The sequence below is a fragment of the Lactuca serriola genome, chromosome 9 (genome assembly GCF_051521515.1).
Source record: "Lactuca serriola cultivar US96UC23 chromosome 9, Lser_US96UC23_V15, whole genome shotgun sequence".
NCBI lineage: Eukaryota > Viridiplantae > Streptophyta > Magnoliopsida > Asterales > Asteraceae > Lactuca > Lactuca serriola.
Genome location: NC_136416.1, coordinates 90,091,380 through 90,116,451, shown reverse-complemented (window position 1 = coordinate 90,116,451; position 25,072 = coordinate 90,091,380). Strand labels below are relative to the sequence as shown.

General features: G+C 39.4%; 1 protein-coding gene across 1 annotated transcript; it reads right to left on the bottom strand.

The window, feature by feature from the left end:
• Nucleotides 1-225: 225 nt before the first annotated feature.
• Nucleotides 226-1,547, bottom strand: LOC145073553 (tropinone reductase homolog At5g06060-like). The gene is made up of 4 exons (XM_079020096.1): nt 1,177-1,547; nt 870-1,086; nt 688-794; nt 226-603 (listed from the first exon to the last, which is right to left on the bottom strand). Exons 1-4 carry the CDS (start codon nt 1,480-1,482, stop codon nt 427-429), a joined length of 807 nt encoding a protein of 268 aa, XP_078876222.1. The 5' UTR covers nt 1,483-1,547; the 3' UTR covers nt 226-426.
• Nucleotides 1,548-25,072: the final 23,525 nt, after the last annotated feature.

The window sequence follows — 25,072 nt, the reverse complement described above, 5'->3', positions numbered from 1 at the left end:
TAGTTCCCTTTTCCCGAATGTAGCTTAACCGCAAATAATGAATCATATCTCGTTCAAGCTCCACGAACCTCTTAATTAAAGCAAATTTGTAAACGGAACAATAACACAAAAGGGATTAGATAATAAAGAAATTCAACGGGAGAGCAAACAAATCTGACAGTTCATGTTATCAAGGGCAAGTATAGTAAGTTATAGTAGAGACTGTAACGTAAATCACGAGTCAAATTATTTCAACCATTTTACTTATATAACAAACAACTTACAGACGAAAAGAGAGAGCTAGAACATCAAAAGAAACATTAATACGACATAAGTCATTCCGAACTGCAGATTGTGAAGAACAATAACTCGTAATTTTGATAGCATTGCATCAATTGAACTCCATGAGCATTACGCAAAATACTGCTCGTACGTACGTTGCTGCATTCACGGGAATCCATTGACCGTAAATCCACCATCAACAGCAATGGTTTGGCCAGTGATGTAAGAAGCAGCAGGCATACAAAGGAACGCCACCAGAGATGAAACTTCATTTGGTTCTGCAACGCGTTTCAGAGGAGTTCTAGACGCCACAGCTTCCAGAAACTCCTCGCTTTCAACAAGCTGCATATACAAAACAACAAAGGAATTACAAAATTATCAATCAGTACAGTTAAATGGGCAAGATGAAGAAGCTGTTAATATTACATGCTGGATGAGTGGGGTTTTAGTGAACCATGGTGCTACACTATTAGTCCGAATGTTGTCTTTAGCCCATTCACATGCTAAATTCTTCGCAAGCTGATTCATTGCACCTACAGACGCAAAACTAGCATTAAGCCAAAAGTTTTTCATCAGATATTATATATATGGAGCCAAACAAACCATACCTTTGGTGGCACTGTAAACAGACCCAACAGAAACGTGAACGAGACCAGTAACAGATGAAATCAAAACAATGCTTCCAGCTCCAGAAGCTTTTAAAAGAGGATGTGTAAGTTGACACATATGGTAACAAGACTCCAAATTGGTAGCCATGATCATGGAATACTCTTCTGCGGTAAACTCTAACGTAGTTTTAAATACGTTTGTCCCAACATTGTTGATCTACAGGAGACAAGTATGTTGAAGTAAGTCTTCTGATTCATCTGAAAGAAAAAAGAACTAGAGTTTCGGGTATGATATGGATGAACTTACTAGGATGTTGAGTTTGCCACCGAAGAGTGATGTGACTTTTTCCACAAACTGTTCCCGTTGGGGACGAGAAGATAAGTCGCAGACGGATCCAGTGACCTTAAAACCCTTGTCGGACCATTCTTGTAAGCGTTGGTTAAGTACAGATTCATTACGTGAGCAGGTGTGCACTTCTGCTCCTAACTCCGCCAGTTCCTCCACCACAGCATAGCCGATCCCAAGTGTACCACCGGTGACGACAGCAGTCATTCCGGCAAGTGACCATCTGGAATTTCCGACTGGACCAGAGAAAGGTGCGGCGGTCGTCATGCTACGATTGATCGAGTCTGTTGTTATATTTATTTGGATATTACTGACGCTTAATAATCTGTAAAGCATTTGGTCCTTTATATAATGAGCTTTTTGTTTTATGATTTTAAAATATATTGGATAATCCGCCGATATCTAGTCATTACCCTACATAGGAAAGAATTTATGCATGTGGGGATCATTCAGCCGCATATTTTGTTGCTCAAAATTGCTCAAAGATGAAATTTTAAAAACCAAATATACTAAACAGCAATATTTACGTGTAATTTAAAATAGAATCATCTTTTAAATTAGATATTTTAATAAAAATATTATTTATTATTAGTTATATTTAAATATTTTATAAAAATTCAAAGATTTAGAAACTTTTGCAGATTGTGATATTTTGATAAAATTATCATTAATATTATATTTTTATAAATAATATTCTTATTATAAGGGCTACCTAGTAGATATGCACAAACGACCAATTAGATTCGATTCGGATCCGGATCGGATCCAGATCCGGATCCAATCCGATTCAATGACGTCAAAACGAATCCTGTTTCATCCAATGTTCGATATGATTTAAAACCGGTTTTGACTAGTTTTCCCTCCCCACCGAACCGATTTAATCCGATCTGAATTTTGCAAAACAATTTTAAACAAAAACATTTTTTCGACCTCATATATAACACAAAATGCAACATAGGTTCATTAAAATAGTTAAAACATATATCAAACGTCGAAATAGAAAGAGTTTAGAAACTAGTTAACTAATAATCACTACAAGAAATGTTAGCAATAGCAGCGACACCTTTAGCGGCGACGCCTAGCAACAGCGGCGACATGTAATTGACGCGTTACATGTCGTCGCTATTGCTTGGCGTCGCCGTTAAAGGTGTCGTTGCTATTGCTGATACTGTGGCGATCCGCGTGAAATAATCCTTGTATTTTCGATCATTATTCAATCCTATGGTTGTAAACTCCTAAAACACACGCTTTCTTTTCCCTCCAGGGGTGTCGCCGCTAAAACCCCTATGTCGCCGCTAAAACCTTCATGTCGTTGCTATTGCCCGTCGCCGCTATTGAGTTGCGTCAGATAACCCCCCCCCCCCCCCCCAATCGACCCTTCTTTCCTTTTATCGTTGTATCTCTCAAAACTCCGACTACGCCTTCACCATCTGCACCCATTATGATTCTGACCACCGGGAGCCACTTTACCGGTGACCGGCCTTGTTTACCGGCGACCCACCCTCATTACCGGCGGCCATCCAATTTATTGAAGGCAATTCCGATCACAGCAACATTTCAGTGAAATTGAGCAATCTAAGGTCGACTTTTTTTTCCCTAATTTCTGTTCTTCTTGTGTTTTGATGTTAGTTTTACCATTCAAATTTGATTGTATCATTGATTTCTATGTTTTCTAAGATTTTTTGGTTAGTGATTTTTAGTGTCGACCAAGCCTCTTATTTGGCTGTAAATTGATGATTTTTGAGTGATTATGTATGTTTTATCATATTTTATGCAGCCTATTGTATAATTGATTTGTGTTTATGCTTATTGTTATGTATTGGCATGAAAATGAAATTACACATGGTTTGTGTGATTTTGTATTTAGGTGTATATTTTTCTATGAAATTGGTATTGGATGTCTAAAATGGTAGGATTGTATGAAATTAGATGTATTGCTTAATTATTTGAAATTGGAATTTGAATTGGATGTATTATATGAAATTGGATGTATTGTTTAATTGTATGAAATTGGAATATGAAAGTTGTACTGTATGTCTAAAGTGAAATGAAAAAAATGGAATTGAATCTATTGTATATATGTATGATTATGTGATATTTAGGTTTAATAGTTTGGTATATATAAGATGAAGTGATAAAGTTCTTAATTGATAAGTTATAGCTTTTGTAGTAATTTTAATTTGTGCATGGAAATGTATTTAGATGAATTTGTATGATTTTGTATTTAGAAAAATATTTTGGTATAATGAATTTGTGCATGGAAAAAATTGAACAAAAAGTAGGATGCAATAATGGAAAAAAAATAATGATGTTATATTGCGTATGTATTTGTATGCAATTTGGAAACTACAATGTTATAATAGAAATTGTATTATTTTTTTTTATATGTAATATGTGTAAATTCTATTCATATTGTAATTTTGCAGACTATATATGGGGTTTAGTTGGGCGATACTCTTCTACGTGATGGCGGATGTTTTGGGCTTAGGACATGGAGGTGATGGAGCCGGGGATCCACCACCTCCCGGAGGCTTTGGTCGTGGTAAACACGAACAAGATGGTAAGTCTTATTATGGCATATTTGTTAGATATTTTTATCCAATTATTATAAGCTATCGTGACTAATATTTTTAATTATATTTTTCAGCTGAGCTCCCTAAGAAAAGAAGAGGCCTAGCAAAAAACATTCAACTGTCAAAGATAATACAGGCAAACAAGGGAAAGCCTGTAGATTTAGATTTCGATAGGGAGCTGACATATTCCCCTGTTGGGAACCATGGTAATTGGTTTACACGTGAGATTAGGAAGTATATATGGATGAACATCCTTTTGAACGTATCTGGTTGGGACAATGCTTCCCCCGCTTTAAGGAATGCCATAGTGGTTCATTTAAAGGTAACTTGGACAATATTTTAAGCTTAGTTCTAATTGGTATTTAACTAACTAACCTTTTGTTTTTGTAGAATAAGTTTGATTTAGATAACGTTAACTTGGATCCCGAGCGTGCTCAGTTGTTGCAGAGCATTGATGTGACCTTGCAAAGAATTTATAGAGGTCGGAAAAATAAAGCGCATACTTACTTTGAGAATGTCGGGGGGCTTACAGATATCCCAAGGGCATTAGCCACCCCCCCCCCCCGATGGTATGTCACGTGAAAATTGGGCGCAAGCAGTCGAGCCTTTTCAAACTCCTGAATTTCTAAAGCGTTCGGCATCAAACAAAGGAGTCCGTGCACAACTACAAGTTGTAAACAGAGGGGGATTGTGCTCGTATAGCAATGCATGTTTCAAAGAAATAAGTTATGATATATTTAACTATTTATTTAAATTATAATCAATCTAATTTTTAATTTTAAATAGGACATCGCTCGAATCGAAGCATTTCGTAAGGTCAATACTGATCGTCAAGGGGTGTTTAGTAGTCCTGCAGTCGAGCAACAATACATAAGTGGTTAATTTGTATTTTCATATAAGTGTTTATATCGTCAAGGGGTAGTTAATAATCTAATTTTTATTATATTTATTATTTTTTGAAAATACATAATGTTTTACTCTTTGAGATCAGTCAACAAACTCAAGCTTCTTTAGAAGCCAGCGGTCTAAACCAAAGGATACACAAAATTTGTTTTGAAAAAATATTGGGTGTTCGACGTGGCAATATCAGAGGCATTGGGCGTAAACCTTCTACGATTGTGTCGATGTACGATCAGGAACAACCACTAATACAGCCACCACCACAATCACAGGTGACAAGATTATTTAATTTTGGTACTTGTTTAAAATGTTGGTTTAGTAATAGTTTCCAAATTTGGTAATTGTTAGTTTGATAATAGTTTATATATTGGTAATTGTTAGTGTGGTTATAGTTTGATATATTGGTATTTTATAGCTTGGTAATTGTTAGTTTATAAAAGTACAATGTTGTAATGGTATTTTGTAGGTTGGTAATTGTTAGTTATAGTACAATGCTATAATGTTTTATATGCAATATGTGGAATGTATATTTTGTATATAGAATGTTATAATGCTAGTTTAACTTATAAGACTATGTTATTTTATTTGTAGTTGGAAATGTTGTAAACAATGTTAAAAGATTCGGCATGTAGTGCTGCACTTGAAGATTGATTTCGTTCGTTGCCACAACAAAATGAAACCGGAGGAAACGAGGAGAGCGATGATGACAAGTAGATAGTTGTAGAATTTTTTTTATGTTTTATTTGTGCAAGTATTTTAGAATAGTATTTTCGATATTTTGTTATATGTTAAATCGGACGAGTATTTTAAACGAATATTGTATTAATATTTTGGAATTGAATGATGTAGGATTAGATTAATTAATATCATACTAGTTTTTTTTCAATTTTAATGTGAAATATATATATATATATATATATATATATATATATATATATATATATATATATATATATATATATATATATATATATATATATATATATATAAAAGAAAACACCAATACCGGCGACGCCTTTAGTGGCGACAATAGGTTATTACCGGCGACTGGTCTTTAGCAGTGACATGTCTTTAGCAACGACAAACAAGCATTAGCGGCAACAATTTGATTAATAGCGACAATACATCTGCATCAACGTTTTAGCGACGACATGTCGCCGCTAATACTATTAGCGGCGACAAGCCCCACTTTTAACGACGACGCCTGTCGCCGGTAATACTCTAATTTCTTGTAGTGAATAATAATAATAATAATAATAAAGTGACGTTATAACATTTAGCCAAATAGAAAGAGTTTTATGGTCTTTCACTTCGTATCGTCTTCACTAAAATGTTCTTCAACCGCCACGTAAATAGTTAAGGGTCTCTTCAATACCATATTCTTCATATTCGTCTTCGTCTTCGTCTTCATCGTCGTCGTCTTTGTTTTATTACAGAGGTGTTGATAAGCATTTTGCATATTCTTCTCGCTAGTGGGTCTTCTACTAATGTCAAGTGTTGTATACGTTCCACCGAATCCAAGTAATCCTTCAATAAAACTGAAACCTCTACCGCAACCGGGGTAAGATTCGTCCACAACTTTGATAAAATTCTAGCACTAAAAGAAAAAGCGGATTTCGAAGCTATCGTGGAAGCTTGGACGGTTAGTAAATCGCGGGCCATGACAGAGAAAATAGGAAATTGTCCTTCATTTTCTCTCCATCAATCCAAAAGATCCAAATTTTTAAATTGTGGTACACTCATGAATTTTAAAAAGTTTGACCCATATAAATTCCAAGTTCACTACTAGGGGTTAATATGTGTGCTCGTTTGTTTTGTTCCTCCAAAAGGTAGTTATAGAGGTCGACATCATGCACGTCGAACTTCATCTAGTGTCAACATCCAAATGATGACTATATGGAGTAACATTAATGGAAATGGCAAACTTTCGATATTTTTCCATTGTAGCTTTATTTTTTCCAAAAACTCTAGTTAACACAGTTTTGAATTTTTCAATCGTCAAATCTACCATTTTTAAACCAACTTGTACCACAAGATTAATAATGTGACAAACACATCGAGTATGAAAAATGATCCATCCAAAATAGGTTTATATTTTGCAATTAATCTTTTTGCGGCGACGGTATTGTTACTTGTATTGTCAAACGAAATAGTGAAGATTTTCACTTAAATTATACTCCCTCCGTCCCAAATTGATAGTCCACTATTGATTTTTGAAGTTTTTTTTCTTCAACTTTGACCTTAAATATTTTTATTTGTATTATATATTACTTGATAAAACTTATAACAATGAAAAAACATTTAAAATATAATCCATTCATATATTTTGCATCAAGTATTATCTATCAAACACAAAAATATTTAAGGTCAAAGCTTAAGAAAAAAGACTTTAAAAGTCAAAAGTGGACTATCAATTTGGGACAGAGGTAGTATGTCTTTATAACGCTTACTAAAATTGCAAATAATCGTGCCCCCGTGTGATGATGCGCAAAAAGTTCAAAAGCAATAACTCGTTTGTTCATTACCCAAATAGAGGGGTCTATCTAATGTGTCGTGACGGCAAGATAGCTTTTGGGACAAGTTCCAGTGAATGACCAAACATCACAAGTTAAAGAAATACCGGTTTTTATATTTAAAAATCCCAATTGCATATCATTTTTTGCTATATCCCAATACTTTAAAGCATCACGTCTAAGAGGCGTGTCTTAATTGCCGGTGTTGTGGTTGCATTTTTTCCCGCAAAATCATTGTTAATCGTGGTTTGTCGAAATGGTTGAAAGGCAAGCCCTCTTTAATCACGAACTTGCAAAAGCTTTTATGAATGTCATTTGTAACACCCTGATCCTCATGTACTAATATTAGTATTGCTTCGTTCAAGTTTTGAAGGATCTACTCGACGAGTTGGCTTCCCTACTCATCGAGTAGTAGCGAGTTAGTCCGCGAAGTTTAATGACCTACTCGCCGAGTCCAGGAAGGCACTCGGCGAGTAGACTCTGGCAGATGAAACCCTATGTTCGGGGCCATGCGCCCTATTTAAAGGGGCCATTAGCCTCCCCCAGCTTTACCATTACAGCTCCTCATCTTCCAAAAACCCTGATTTGTGTGTGCGTGTGATCCTTAGTTGGTTTAAGCTTGAAGGAAGGACTTGGTGAAGGACTTGAGGAAGCAAGCTAGATGCAGCAAGGAACTCGTGGGGATTCAAGATCCACCCTTGTGAAGCACTCCCTAAAGGTATTAGGCCATTCTTTGGCTCACTTCCACCTAAAACCCTCTTTTGGATGAAATCTAAGAAAAGGCTTTTGAGTTTAAGCCAAGATCTGAATTTGTAACTTCAGATCTGGACTCCCTTTGGACTTTAAATGCATAAAGTTATCAGTTGTGCCTAGCATGAGCCTTCCCATCAAGTGTATGACTCCATTCTAAGCTTAGATTGCTATTTGAGAACTTAAAAGCCTTGCATTCACGTAAAGTTTGCAACTTTACGTGAGAAGCATACCTTAGAAGCTTAGATCTGTAATTTGGAAGCTTTGCATGGCTTCAAATGGGTCTGCATGGCCTCAGATCTGTAGGAACTCGGCGAGTCGCATGGGGTAAATCGGCGAGTCTTATGAATATAGGTATGGACTCGACGAGTTGGATGAACAACTCGGCGAGCCCGATGAATTTTGCCATAAACTCGAAGAGTTGGATGAACAACTCGGCGATTCGGATGAATATTGTCGTAGACTCGGCTAGTCAAATGAGCAACTTGACGAGTCACCTGGGTGACTCGACGTGTAAAATATTTTCCCTAAAACGCGGCGAGTCACTAGCTGCACTCAGCGAGTTAGTGTCAACATGGACTGTTTGACTCGATCTTAACTGAAGTGGACCAGGGCGAATTTTGAGGGTAATGGCTGGTTATCAATTGTTGCTCTTTAGGGAGTTGAATTGGAACAGCTCGTGGGGTATATTCAGTCGAAAAGTGTTAGTTCAACATTCGTGTCACGTGAGTCTTCTCACCATACGTATGGGTCTAAGGCACCAAGGCCGGCCCAGTATGTGATTACGGTAGATATGATAGATATCTTGTGTTTGTTATGATATGTGATTGCATGTTGTATGAAGACCCCGGGGGAAGCCCGTGGCATTGGATGTAAGACCATGAGGGGTAGCCCATGGCAGTCCTAGGTGAAGACCATGTGGGGTAGCCCATGGCATTCGATGTAAGACCATGCGGGGGAGCCCATGGCATTCGATGTAAGACCATGCGGGGGAGCCCATGACAGTCCTAGGTAAAGACCATGTGGGGTAGCCCATGACACTATTACAGATTTTATGTATGCATGGCTTATGTGTTACGTGTGTAGCTTTTATGGCTATCAGGATATGTGTTGTGTGAATTGTGTGTGGTATGCTCTGGGGAACTCACTAAGCATTTCGCTTACAGGTTATTGATTGTTGCAGGTACTTCGGAGCCTAAGGGCAAGGGCAAGGCATGATGACGTGGCGCGTACTCTACCTCTCTTTTGGATGTTTTGGGACTCTCTGATGTTTTCATAAAAAGACAACAATGATGTAATGAATGTGATTTGGAAACAAATGTTTTAAAAACCTATGGAATGTGTAATCGGTTTGATTAATTAAAACGAAAAATTTTCTTTGTAAAATTTGGGTTGTTACAAGTTGGTATCAGAGCCTTGGTTTGAGAGATTCGGACACATCCTCGGATGTGTCAGGACTCAAACTGAGGAAGTGGTAAATGTTTTCAAAAGTAACTTAAAAAGGATTTTAAACCCAAAGGAGGAGAGTACAACGCGCGTGATCAGCCGAGCCAGGTAAATAGTTTCCCAATTTGAATAGCCATGTTATACTGATAATGAGCTCTGTCGATTATGTGAACTTGCTATGTGTATGTGAAAAAAATTATATACGGTTAGGAGTCGCAGCCTCAGACTGGGTGATTTAGCCTTATTTTCTTTTCCTTGTTTGGATGTGGTCTTAGGGTAGAATCTCTTATTCAAAATTCTATTTGATCCTTTCTGTGTATAATTTGTATGCCTAGTAGTAACCTACTGTGATTGGTATGATTGTTGTGAGTAGGACGATCATAGGGTGTTCAGGGAATGATTCATGCGAGAGTTGTGAGTCGTAGTTTTACGGATGCGATAGATTGGAAGTACTAGGTAAAGCAGGGGGAAAGGTACGGGTAGGTGTGGAAGGTAGTACTGGGCCCATACTATTGGAAGCACAGGACCCGTACCCGAACCCATGTTCTACCTAGGAATTCCCAAGAAGCATGGTATGGATGCAATCTCGATATGGGTATCCAGATCTTTATGTTTGTGTTATGACAGTTCAGCATGGTGGTTACACGATTTGGAGCAGGGGGATCAGGATCGGGATCGGGGTCGGGATCTGGGGCTGGTTCAGGCGGCCCTACTGATGGTATTGACGAGAGGCTGCGTGAGTTGATTGCGGACGAGGTTACGAGGGGCATTCTTGACACTACCCTAGTCATCTTTGGGACGGTCAAGGAGGGCATGATGGAGATCATGGAGGAGAGACTTAGAGCATTCAGGGCTGATATTTCTGCGGGCCAGGGTGGAGCTCGAACTTCCTCATTTAGGGAGTTCAAGGCGTGTGGAGCTCCGGAGTTTTTAGGGGTCAGGGATCCCATTGTGAGTAGACGCTGGGTGGCAGACATTGAAAATGCTCAGTGTACGAGTTCTTTCCCGGAGGAGGCAAAGGTCAGATTTGCTTCCTATATGCTGAGGGACAGGGCCCGAGATTGGTGGGGTGAGGTTACTAGTCAGATGGGAGCGGACGGTGTGGCTGGCATGAAGTAGGCTGAGTTTGTTCGACGTTTCGATCAGGAGTTTGCACCGCCTATCGAGGTGCAACGGATGGTGAGAGAGTTTTATGATCTATAGCAGACTACTGAGATTGTGGCGGAGATCACCGCCAAATTTCAAGAGCAAGCTTTGCTGATTCCTCAATATTCGACAAATGAGGAAATGAGGAGGAACCGATATCACTCTATGCTGAGGGAGGACATTCGGGAGTTTGTGAGTTTAACAGGGTGCAAAACCCTGAATGAGATGGTTGAGAAGGCCCGTGAAAGGGAGATGGAGTTGGAGTCCCGCATGAAGCGGAAGACTGAGCAGGTGCAGGCAGCGGGGACTCAGGCTAAGAAGCCTAAGACCTCTGATTCCTCGAGTAAGGGTCGGGGCCGGTGTGCCAAGTGTGGGAGATTTCATAGTGGGACTTGTCGGACAGCCGGGATGTCAGGATACTACTCTTGTGGCCAACAGGGCCACTTGAATAAGGATTGCCCCAAGAAGGGCTTGATATGTTTTCACTGCAACCAGACAGGTCATAAAAAGGCCGACTGTCCGAGGTTGCAGGGTGGAGGAGGAGGATCTGTGGCAGCGCCCGCACCCGCCACTATGAGGATTACGGATGGCCGCCCTAAGGCGGAAGCTCCAACAGTGAAGAGTCGTGCTTTCTAGTTGACTACGGAGGAGGTTCGGGCAGCACCAGACGTCGTGGCTGGTATGTGTTCATTATTTTCTGTTGAATTTATGTTAAATGTTTATATGTATGTTTTTTTTATGCTACGGTTAGGGACCTTCTTGGTCAATGGTATGTCGGCTCATGTTTTGTTCGATTCGGGGCTGCCCGATCTTTTGTGTCTCTTGCGCTTAGCAAGAAGTTCCGAGACGCACCGGGGACCCTGGATACCCCGCTTGAGGTGGAGATTGTAGATGATCGCACTGTAAGTGCTGCGAGGGTGTATCAGGACTGTGTTCTGAATGTGCATGGCGAGAGGTTCTGTGTTGATTTGGTCCCCATACCATTGCGAGGGTTGAAAGTGATTATTGGGATGGACTGGCTGGGGGCCAATAGGGCCATGATCGATTGTGAGTGGCAGTTAGTCCGGTTCGAACCCCAAGGGGGGAGAACTGGTTATCCAGGGCGAGAGGACCTCACAAGGCCCGACTCTCTGTTCGGCTGCGAGAGCAAAGAGGTACTTGCAGCAGGGCTGCATGGGATTTTGGCCTATGTTTCAGATACGCGGGTGGAGGAAGTGACGGATATCGATAATGTACCAGTGGTGCAGGACTTTCAGGACGTTTTCCCCAAAGAGTTACCCGGAGTGCCTCCGGAAAGACAGGTGGAGTTTCAAATCAATTTGGTACCGGGTGCCGCCCCAATAGCAAAGGCACCATATCGGTTGGCGCCACCCGAGATGCAAGAATTGTCTGCAGACCTCCAAGAGCTACTAGACCGAGGGTTCATCCATCTGAGTAATTCTCCGTGGGGGAGCTCCAATCCTCTTCGTGAAAAAGAAGGACGGGTCACAAAGGATGTGCATCGATTATAGGGAGCTGAATAAGCTGACGGTGAAAAACCGATATCCCTTGCCTAGAATTGATGATTTGTTTGACCATCTCCAGGGGGCATCGTGGTTCTCTAAGATTGATCTTCGGTCAGGGTATCATCAAATGAGGATTCGGGACGAGGATGTGCCGAAGACAGCTTTCAGGACTCGTTATGGGCATTATGAGTTCGTGGTGATGCCATTTGGGCTCACTAATGCTCCGACCGCGTTCATGGACCTCATAAACCGAGTGTGCAGACCGATGCTGGATCGGTCGGTGATTGTTTTTATTGATGACATCCTTGTCTATTCTAAGACCAGGGAACAGCACGAGCAGCATTTGAGAGAGGTACTGGAGACCTTGAGGACAGAGATGATGTATGCAAAGTTCTCCAAATGTGAATTCTGGTTGCGGGAAGTCCAATTTATGGGTCACATCATCAATCAAGAGGGTATTTCGGTTGACCCAGCAAAGGTGGAGGCGGTGATGCAATGGGAGGTTCCGAGGAATGCCTATGATATTCGTAGCTTCTTGGGCTTAGCGGGTTACTATCGGGGATTTATCCAAGATTTCTCCAAGACTGTTGTGCCATTGACCCGTATGACCAAGAAGAATGTGACTTTTCGATGGGGTGAGGACCAACAGAGGGCTTTCGAGACCCTGAGGCGGAGGTTATGTGAGGCTCTGATTCTAGTTCTGCCCGAGGGGTTGGATGATTTAGTAGTGTATTGTGATGCATCTATTTCAGGGTTGGGTGCGGTTCTGATGCAGAGGGGGCACGTGATCGCTTATGCCTCGAGACAGTTGAAGCCTCACAAGGCTAATTACCCCACTCATGATCTAGAATTGGGGGAAGTGGTGTTTGCCCTCAAGATCTGTAGGCATTACTTGTATGGGGTGAAATTCATTGTGTATACAGATCACAAGAGCTTGAAGTATTTGATGGACCAACAGAACCTGAATATGTGACAGAGGAGATGGTTGGACGTGCTTAAGGATTATGACTGTGAGATACTATATCATCCAGGGAAGGCCAATGTGGTGGCCGATGCGTTGAGTTGCAAGGCGATGAGGTCTCCAATCAGAGGTATCTGTATGAGGGTGACGGTAAGTCCCCCCCTTGATTGACATGATTCGAGGGGCTCAGGTCGAGGGGGTGAGGAAAGAGAACTGGAAAATGGAAAGGATTTGGGGGCAGTATCCTTTGTTTATTAAGGATAGTCGTGGCTTGTTGACGTAGTGTGGCCGAGTGTGGGTACTAATTTCAGGAGGAGTGAGGCAAAGACTGTTGGAGGAGGCGCATAAGTCCAGATTTTCTATACACCCAGGTGCAACAAAAATGTATAGGGATTTGAGGCGGGGCTATTGGTGGCCCTGCATGAAGCGAGAAATCGTCGGGTATGTGGAGCGATGTTTGACCTGTAGGAAGGTCAAGGCCGAGCACCAGCGACCTCATGGCAAGGTTCAGCCATTACCCATTCCCATGTGGAAGTGAGAGGAGATCACTTTGGATTTCGTCAAGAAGCTACCACGGACAGCGAGGGGAGTAGATGTCATATGGGTAATCGTGGATAGACTGACGATGAGTGCCCACTTCATCCCGATCTCCGAGAGTATATCTGCAGAAAATTTGGCGGACGTTTATGTTCGGTAAGTGGTGGCTAGGCACAGGGTGCCGGTATCAGTGGTTTCAGATAGGGATGTTCGGTTTACATCCAGGTTTTTGGAAGAAGCTCCATGAGGAACTGGGTACCTAGCTACATTTTAGTACGACATATCACCCCCAGACCAATGGCCAGAGTGAGAGGACGATCCAGACACTGGAGGACATGCTGCGGGCATGCGTGCTGGACTTCGGAGGAAGTTGGGATGCGTATCTTCCACTGGTAGAGTTTTCTTATAATAAGAGCCATCATGCCAGTATTGATCGAGCACCATTTTAGATGTTATATGGGCGGAGGTGCAGGACCCCAGTGTGCTGGGACAAGGTTGGGCATCGGGTTTTGGGGAGCACGGAGGTGGTACTCGAGACCACCAGGTTGATTCATCATGTACGCGACCGGTTGCGAGTCGCGCAGGGCCGTCAGAAGAGTTATGCAGATCGACGACGATCAGACCTCGAATTTCAGGAAGGGGACTCTGTTTTACTAAAGGTGTCGCCATGGAAAAGGATTATTCGGTTCCGCAAGAGGGGCAAATTGGGGCCCCGGTTCATAGGTCCGTTCAAGATCATAGCCCGGGTGGGCAAGGTGGCATATCGATTAGAGATTCCATAGGAGCTTAGTCGTATTCACAAGACCTTCCATGTATCCCAGCTTCAGAAGTGTGTTGCCGATGAGTCCTCAGTCTTACCCTTGGACGATATTCAGTTGGATGGGAGCCTGAATTACGTCGAAAGACCAGTTGCGATTTTGGACCGGGAGACAAAGAAGCTCCAGAAAAAAGAAGTGAAGTTGGTTAAGGTGCAATGGCAACACCGAAGGGGTTCCGAATGGACCTGGGAATCGGAGGATGAATTGCGAGGTTTCTACCCGGAGTTATTTGAACCAGCGGGCTTCGAGGACGAAGCCTAATCCAAGTGGGGGAGAGTTGTAACACCCAGATCCTCAGGTACTAATATTACAATTGCTTCGTTCAGGTTTTGAAGGATCTACTCAACGAGTTGGCTTCCCTACTCGTCGAGTAGTAGCGAGTTAGTCCGCGAAGTTTAATAACCTACTCGCCGAGTCCAGGAAGGCACTCGACGAGTAGACTCTGGCAGATGAAACCCTAAGTTCGGGGCCATGCCCCCTATTTAAAGGGGCCATTAGCCTCCCCCAGCTTTCCTTTTACAGCTCCTTATCTTCCAAAAACCCTGATTCGTGTGTGTGATCTTTAGTGGGTTTAAGCTTGAAGGAAGGACTTGGTGAAGGGAACACTTGAGGAAGCAAGCTAGAGGCAGCAAGGAACTCGTGGGGATTCAAGATCCACCCTTGTGAAGCACTCCCTGAAGGTATTAGGCCATTATTTGGCTCACTTTCACCTAAAACCCTCTTTTGCATGAAATCTAAGAAATGGCTTCTGAGTTTAAGCCAAGATCTAAAGTTGTAACTTCAGATCTGGAGTCCTTTTGGACTTTAGATGCACAAAGTTATCAGTTGTGCCTAGCATGAGCCTTCCCCTCAAGTGTATGACTCCATTCTAAGCTTAGATTTCTATTTGAGAACTTAAAATCCTTGCATTCATGTAAAGTTTGCAACTTTACGTGAGAAGCATACCTTAGAAGCTTAGATCTGTAATTTGGAAGCTTTGCATGGCTTCAAATGGGTCTGCATGGCCTCAGATTTGTAGGAACTCGGCGAGTCGCATGGGGTAACTCGGCGAGTCTTATGAAGATAGGCATGGACTCGGCGAGTTAGATGAACAACTTAGCAAGCCCGATTAATGTTGCCATAAACTCGAAGAGTTGGATGAACAACTCGGCGAGTCAGATGAATATTGTCGTAGACTCGGCTAGTCGAAGGAGCAACTCGACGAGTCACCTGGGTGACTCGACGTGTAGAATATTTTCCCTAAAACTCGGTGAGTCACTAGCTGCACTCGGCAAGTTATGGTCAACATGGACTGTTGACTCGATCTTAACTGAAGTGGACCAGGGCGGATTTTGAGGGTAATGACTGGTTATCAATTGTTGCTCTTTAGGCAGTTGAATTGGAGCAACTCGTGGGGTATATTCAGTCGAAAAGTGTTAGTTCAGCATTCGTGTCAGGTGAGTCTTCTCACCATACCTATGGGTCTAAGGCACCAAGGTCGGCCCATTATGTGATTACGGTAGATGTGATAGATATCTTGTGTTTGTTATGATATGTGATTGCATGTTGTATGAAGACCTCGGGGGAAGCCCGTAGCATTGGATATAAGACCATGAGGGGTAGCCCATGGCAGTCCTTGGTGAAGACCATGTGGGGTAGCCCATGGCATTGGATGTAAGACCATGCGGGGGAGCCCATGGCAGTCCTAGGTAAAGACCATGCGGGGTAGCCCATGGCACTATTACAGATTTTATGTATGTATGGCTTATGTGTTACGTGTGTAGCTTTTATGGCTATCAAGATATGTGTTGTGTGAATTGTGTGTGGTATGCTCTGGGGAACTCACTAAGCATTTCGCTTACAGGTTGTTGATTGTTGCAGGTACTTCGTAGCCTAAGGGCAAGGGCAAGGCGTGATGACGTGACGCATACTCTACCTCTCTTTTGGATGTTTTGGGACTCTCTGATGTTTTCAGAAAAAGACAACAATGATGTAATGAATGTGATTTGGAAACAAATGTTTTAAAAACCTATGGAATGAGTAATCGGTTTGATTAATTAAAACGAAAAATTTTCTTTGTAAAATTTGGGTTGTTACATCATCATTGTTGTAAATAAAGATCACCTCGTCGAAACTAGCAAATTCCATCCATTTATATGTGTTTAGAAGGTCATAAAAGTCAATAAATAGTCAAACTAGCCGTTTTTGGAGCTTACCAAAGGTTAGAAAAAAAATCTAAAATGCCCATTTTTTAACGGTAAAAAAAATCCGGTTTAAAACCGGTTTTGGATCCGATTTTTATCGAATCTGGTTTATGATCCGGAGGTAAATCTGATTCTAGGTCTGAAATGCCAAACCGGTTTAATCCGAACCGGTTCGGTCAAAATCGGTTGTGATCAAATCCGGTTTCCAGATCTGATCAGATCCTATGGGTCAATCTGGTTTTTGTGTCCATCTCTACTACCTAGTATGGATATGTGTAACGTCCCAATTTCCAGAATAAATGTTTTATTTTTCAACTAGAATAAAACCATATTTTTATAAGACATATTCAAGGTAAAAACCCTTTGTTTGTAAACCGTAGTTCCAAAATCAGAGTGATAAGGAAAAGTATCGCAGAATCTCAAATCATTAAACTTTTTATCGGTATGTACAGTTACGCATTCCCTTACCACGAACTGTCAAAGTACTTGAAAAGCATCTAATCCATAACTGTAAGCCAAAGCTTAGTGAATTCCCCAAAATTCCTCATACAACAATACACATACAATGCATGCACACCAAGCCTACAATACAGGGCTGGACCGCCACCTGAGACTACAACATATAGTTGGACCATTCTCCTACACCAACTAGTTGGACCACTCTCTTGAGCCTACAACATATATTTGGATCGCTCTCCTGAGCCTACAACATCTAGCTAGACAGGGACTATAGTAGCAACCGGACCGTACGGGTATCTTGGCCTACATCACAGAGCACGTCTATCTCAACCCAAGCATAATATGTCGACATATGAAAACAAATAATTAATAACGAACAAACACATGCCATTATAATAAATCTACTAATGTATAACAAATCATTACAACATATAAACATCCTAACATATAAAGGATATATACTGCACAGCAAAGTATAGTGTGAAAACTCACATGAGCTAAACAGTAGAAGCTTCACAATAATCTCAACAATAGAATCAGCTACCTAAATCAAAAATAAAACTATTCCTAATTCAAATACTCACTTCTACCCAAGTTTGACGAAAAGTCAAATTTGTCAAAGTCAACTCAGCTGACTACCACGTCGTGGCCGAGTCAGGACAAAATAATTGAGAGGCAGAGTACCACCACGTCGTGGGCCTTCCTTGACCACATTGTGCTCTCCCACTACAAGAAAAATAGACATATGTGACTAAATTATTAAAGATTGACTAATCAGTCCTGGATACCATGTATCTGGGACTGATGAATCAGTCTCAAATACTATCTAAGACTAATTTTAATGTTTGAGTAATTAGAGACTGACTAGGCTTATTTGAGACTGAAATTTAGTTCCTAATATGTTTGTGTCGATTCAGGGTTGGAGGAAAACACATTAGCGACTGAATTTTAGTCTAAAATTGTGTACCGCCAATTTTTACTTTGGAGGGAAATTTATTAATGAGTAAATTTCAGTCTCTAACAAATATGCGCCAATTTTAATTTTCTAAGGATATTATTAGGGACTAAATATCATTCTTTAAAAGAGTTGCACCAATTTGGCATTAGGAGGTAAAGATTATAAATACCGAATTCATGTCTCTTATAACCACTCACTATTTACATTCGAATGAACACTTATAACAGAATAGAAATTAGTATTTTAGACTGATTATTTAGTCATAGATACGATGTATCATGAAAACTGATTAATTAAGCACGATTAGTATTTGGAAGGAAACTCATTAGGGACTGAACTTTATTGTTAGATAGACTGACCTAATTTGCCATTGGACGAAAATCACTAAGGACTGAATTTCAATATCCAAATAAACATGTAGCAATGTTGATATTTTAGATAACTTATAAGGGACTAAATTTCAACCTATTATCAGGAAAATGATTTTTGAAGACAAAAGAATTACATATCACAACAGTCTTATGACAAACAAAAATGCATGTCCTAGAAAGTATGACATCATTTGTAGAATGTTAACAATTTACAACAATTAGAATTGTCTGTTGTAAAAGTACGTCATATTTTCTAAAAGTTTACGAAATACATAAATTTTGTCGTATTTTAACTTCTAAATTTGAGAAAAAAAATACAAAAATACAATTTTTATTTATGCTCTTCGTCCAAAAATGATATGTTATATTTCACCCCTTAACCCTTTTCATCTCCCTCTTTCTTTCTTAAAAAATTTCATGTTAGGGCAATTTGGGTTTGGATTCGAAAGATAGACACTATCGATGACAGTTTGAATCATTCACAAATTGTTTAGCTTCCATATAGGAAATGACATTCCTTGTATACCTTGGTCACTTCTTTCTCCATAATTTCATTTTCCATCACCATCAGTTGGGGTCTATTATGTCGTTATTTCCACCATCGTCTCCATTAACACCATCAGTGGCAATTCTAGAATAGAAAACCACGTGGTTCACTAACCTTAAAGAGAATAATCCATAAATTCCAAGGCTCACAACATCATATATGGTATCTAATAGCTTCATAATGGATAAAGTTCCCAACTTTATGCATTAAGATGTTCCAAAAAACCAAGATCTACACTTTAAGTCTCAAAGGGACCAAGAATGCATTTTCTCAACTTACTCCTTTAAAGTCCAAGTCTCCAATCTTCAGATCTAAATCAAAATGATGTCTAAATGGATAAAGTTTCTAACTTTATCCATTATAAGACCACAAACTTTCAAGATCTAAAGCTTTAAGTTAAGAAATGGTCAAAACTGTTTGATTAAGGTTTCTAAGCCAATAACTAAATTTGTATTTTCCTTTACTTACAAGCAAAGTCATTTTTAGGTTGCCCTCCTTACTAGAACTTGATTAAAATGACATTTATATAGATATGATGATTTATTAGATTATTATATGATTAATAAACTAATTCGATATTATGAGGAAATTATTTATTAATAAGTTATGTGATTAATATATTAATTGGAAATAGACAGTTGGCTTGTTAATTTATTATATGATTAATAAATTAACTAGAGATCAATTGTTAATAAATGATTTGTTAATTTATATGATTAATAAATTAATGAGAAATCAATTAGAATTGATTAATTATTAATCAGAATTAATCTGGAATTAATTGGAATCAATTAAAGGTACAAGAGGTGAATTGTAAATGTTTAATAGTTGAACAAAACTAACAATTTTAGAAGCATCATGTTATGGACAGTTTTGTGGAGTTCATTAGGGTTTCCAGAAGCCTCATAGATGATAATAATTAAAGGATTTAAATTGGAAGTAAATTTATTATTTAATTATTAAAATCTTGTTTTGTCCCTAAGTTACCTAAACTATAAATAGGACTCATTGTGCATCAATATTCATTCTTACTCTTCCTTGAAGGATATTCTAGCCAAAAATCTCCTCCTTCCTCTCTCCTATTATCTTCTAGTTCCAGGGTTTGGGTGTGAGCCATTAGAGACATCATCATTTTGGTGCTCAGCTTTCCAAGACCAATACTACAAGAGATTAAGTGACTTATTTGCAATAACAAATCAAAAGGTATGTAACCCTATACTTTGTAATTTTGAAATTTCTTTAGGGTCTGCTACGTTTAGTTATTCATTATATGTTGTTATCAAGGTGTATGACATAGAACTTTTAAAAGGTGCATGTACTTTATTAACTATTAATTATTTTCTGCATTACACAATTTTGTTTTCTATAAAACCCAACAGTGATATCAGAGCTTAGGCTTGTCAAACATTGATTGCATATGAGTTAAATCGAACTAAACTTGTTTTTTGCAAAACACTATTCTCACGACGTGACTATATATCTATCACGAAGTGAGAATGGAATTTCCAGAATTTCTGTAATTTCTAATCTGATTTATGGTGTTATTTTTGGTAATTATTTTGTATTAATTCTATTTGATTCTGAATTTTGAATGCCTTATGTGATTATTAATGAATCCCTAAATATTATGAGATATCCTTATTTGATCTTTTTTAATTAGATAAATTAAATTGAATTATCCTTTATGAATTTAATAATTAATTTAATTGTAATGTAATAAAAAAATAATTATAAATTCATTATATGTTTAAATTGATTAATTAATTATATGATAATTTAGATAATTAATATTTAAACATAGTATTTTCAAAAGATTTAAAATACATATTCTACTATATATGATTAAAACTTTAATATATATTATATGTATAAGACAAGTCGGTCAATCAATAGTAGGCCTCATTCACGAAGCCATGTTATATGGGGGTATAAGGAGCCAACCTATAAAATGACCGTTTAATAAGTGTCTATTCTCGCCCACCTCTCCCTTGTGTGGTGGAAAATCATTAGCCGAACGTGTTGATAGGACATAACCTCTTAAAACTATGATACTATAAAGTACTAGAACCCACTTTAGAAATCTCACTCTACTTACTTTAGGAAAAAAGTTAAATTGTATGCTAATCCTTGAAAATGCACATCGTTTCTTTATGAGTCGTTAGTGGAGCGTATATGGTTAACCGACACACTAATTTGGGACTATAAAATGAAATGATGAAAAAACTCGTGTTTATAATTTTTGATGGAGCGTGTGTGGTTAACCGACACATCAATGGGAGATCATAAACCAATCGAGGGTGTTCGAGCAGGTTTGCATGGTTATTCACATCCTAATTGTAATCCTCGGAATCTCAGTCACAAATGTTAAGAACATAATCGATATTGAACATGTCATTGATAAGATTCAATTAATCTCAAAGATCTAGGAGTTTCATCTAACTGAAATTGGTGAGATGACTTTACCTACCTAAAATAGATTCGAATTTGATAATGACATCCTATTTCAAAGGTTGAATTGAAATTATGAATTCTAGCCTTAATTTAATTTTATGGTTCAATAATTAAGGATTAAAATCAACTAAATTGAATTCTTTCTTCTCCCAAATTTTTTATGTCAAATCAAGACAATGATGGTGAAACATCCCAAAAATATGGTCCAAATTTTCATTTTAAATCATTAATAAATACCATAAGTACCATTCATCATATAAAATTCATAAGTCGTGTATCTCAAAATTATCGTAACATCTGTCAATATATCAAAATTATATGTCAAAACATCAGAGTGAATCCTCCAAGGCTGAAAATTGTGGTGGGTGCAATGGAGTCATCCCGAACTCTTCCCCTTACTAGTGGAAGTACCTGAAACCAAATCTGAAAACTATAAGCACGAAGCTTAGTGAGTCTCCCCAAACTACCACATACGATATACATAACAACATAATCGCGTATAACATACATTAGGCCCCGCCTTACTACATCGGGCACTGCCCGACATCGAACCCTGCTTGTCCGGCATCATACCGCATCCGACATCGAGCAAAAATCGGCATGCATATCAGCTTAACTACTAATACACATGAAATGAGCATAACCACCTAATCATAGACATTTAAATGTTCCTCGAGCCCTGCCCGACATGGAACCGAAATCCGGAAAGCATAAAAACATTCCTCAAGAACCGCCCCAGCATCATACCGTAGTCCGAAACATACAGATACAAACACATGCATGAATCACAAAGACATCAAGCATATAAACATTCTTCGGGTACCGCCCCGGCATCGTACCGTAGTCCAGAACATTCATATATAAACACATGCGTGAATCACAAAGACATCAAGCATACTAAAATTCTTCGGGTACCGCCCCGACATCGGGTCGAAACTCGAAAAACATATAAACTACCTCGGGAAAACCCTGGCATCGGACCGAGGCCCGGCATATGCTAACATACATAAATGAGCCGACATTGGTGCATTCGACCCGTTCCTACTAGAGGAAAACTCACCTCAAATATCGAGTGAAGTAGTTGAACGCCTTTGCTCCCGCAACCGACTATACTCACGCCCTATACAAAACAACCCCTTAGATACCATTCCTTACTTCAAGACCCCTTCACGGGTCAACCTTGGTCAAAGCCAATGTCCAAGTTAAAGTCAACACTTAGTTAAAGCCAAAGTCAACAATCCGAGTTGACTCAACTCGTCGAGTCATCCCCCTGACTCGTTGAGTTCTATTACTACTCATAGTCGTGATCACACGACCCAACTCGTCGAGTCCCTTCACAGACTCGTCGAGTTCTACCTTGTACATAATCGGTACAAATCCACTCAACTTGTTGAGTCCCTCTCTCGAATCGCCGAGTTCCTCAGTATGTTTGGGCCATCTTAATGGATTCATCCCCAACTCTTCAGATCTAAGCTTCCTACTTCTCATACACCTTGAAAATGTCCTTTTAATGGTAAAGTTTCCAACTTTACCCATTAATACCTTTCCTTAATGGTTTTAGCTCAAACCCTATCTCCTTAGGGCCTAGATCGTGGTCCACAAGCCATCCATACTCCAAACTGAAGCCTACAAGCAGAGATCCAGACCCTAAACACTACATGGACACGTACAACCTAAAAACAGAGATCCATACTCCATGCATGGCCTTTTGGAGCTTAAAAGGCCAAAATGACATCCTATGGCTTGCATGGGGCTTCAATGGCCATAAAGTTTGCACCTTTATGCCATGAAAGCCCTCTATCATCCCAAATCTGAAGGTATACTCACTTCGGACGTCCATATCCCAAGGATCAAGATTCTTGGACCAAAAACCCAATAAAGTGAAAATAAGGAGATCTAAAGAACTACTAAGCAAGTTAGAGACTTGATTACTAGAAAATGATGATGATGGAAGGAAGTCTCTGGATCTACTATCTTCTCTTTGAATCCGCTAGCTTCTTTTTCTTCCACAAGCTTCAAAGACACATAAAAATCACTCAAAATGGTTCACAAGCTCACAAATGCATTAGGGTTTCTAAAACTAGGGTTTGGGACTTGGAGGTTGGAAATGAGGCCAACAAGTGGGGATTAGGATGCTTAAATATGGTGCAAAACCCCGAAATTAGGGTTTCATCCTGGTAGCCCTACTCGTCCTATAGGTGACTTAAAATCCCGCGTCCATTATGGTTTCTACTCGACGAGTTTGGGGCTCCCAACTCATCGATTAACTCCATAAAAGTGAACCAGGCGTTACAGATGGTCTTCCTCGTTCATATGGAAATGGTTTTCCTCAACCTTCTGGATATGGTTTTCCACTTTCAATTCAAGGTGAAAATTGTTGGATTAGGTGTCTAAGCTCATAACTATAATCGGTATGTACTTGAAATGATAGCAGCACAGTCCTTTTGGGTTGCCCTCAAACCTAGCAACCGGACAAGGAAATTATGAAAGGAGAGATATTGATTTATTATAAGATTAATAAATCAATATAAATGATTTATTAATATGTTAAAAGATTAATATATTAATTAGGAATCATTATGTTTAATTAATAGTTAGCCAGAAATTAATCAAAATTAATTTTCGGGTTAAAAGTACTAATTATAAAATGCAGGGACTAGTTTGCAATTATCAGATAGTTGAGTGGAAGGCTCCAGAACCTCCTTGGAAGGAGGTGGACGAAATTCTTAGGGGAACCCCTAAAGATTTCGTCCAAGGGGGATTGGATAAGTCCTTGGATTATCTTAGGCCCCAAGCAAAGGAGTATTAGGGTTTTTCCCTAAACCCTAGATCCCTCAACTATATAAGGAGCCTCCCAGCTCCTAAATTTGGCCACTCCTACCTTGGAAGAAACCCTAGGCTGAAAAGTGCATACTCCATCCCTCTCTCTCCTTCTAGTTTCCTTCTTTCTAGTTCTTGGGTGTGATTCCATTAGAGGCATTACATTTGTGGTGCTAAGCTTCCAAGAAGATCAAGATCAAGATCAAGAGGATTGCCAATTGTTTGGTATAACAATTGAAAGGTATGTAACTCCTAAACCCTAGTTTGTTATTTTCGAAAATAGCCTCTCTCCTCTAGGGTTCTTGTTTTGAATTCGAAGTTATATGTTCAATAGTTAAAACATAGATCCAAAGTAGGTTGCATGTGAACTTAGGAATTGTTTTCTAGTTTATTTGTTTTACCTAAAACCCATCAAAAATGTCTTCCCTTCCTTAGAAAATGGTGGAACAGGACAACTTATCTATTCAACTCTTCCACATCCTCCCCATGTGACTCTCCCAATGTCACATTTTCTTTGAGTTGAAAGATATGAAACTACTTAAGCCCTGTTGGCATGTAAGCAGAAAGATGGGAATTCAATGTGTATGCACGTTCTGAAAATGAAGTCGTACATTGACAAGATGGAAAGGATGGGTGTCGTATTCCTAAGGGAGCAAGACATTGATTTGGTTCTTCCTTCATGTAACATCCTAATGGTGAGGTACTTCTACTTTCAACCATATAATTTAATTATGTTGCATTCCAGTCCCTAGTAGAAGAAAGGTGTCCATTGGAAGCCCTAGTGGTAAATTTGTAAATTTGAGGAGAATGCGAGTAAACCATGCATACGCGTTTATGCTAATAGTACTAGGATGTGCCTTAGTACAATGGGCGTACATCATTGTATGCGAGGTGTACTCGCCAGGTTTGGAAACCCTAA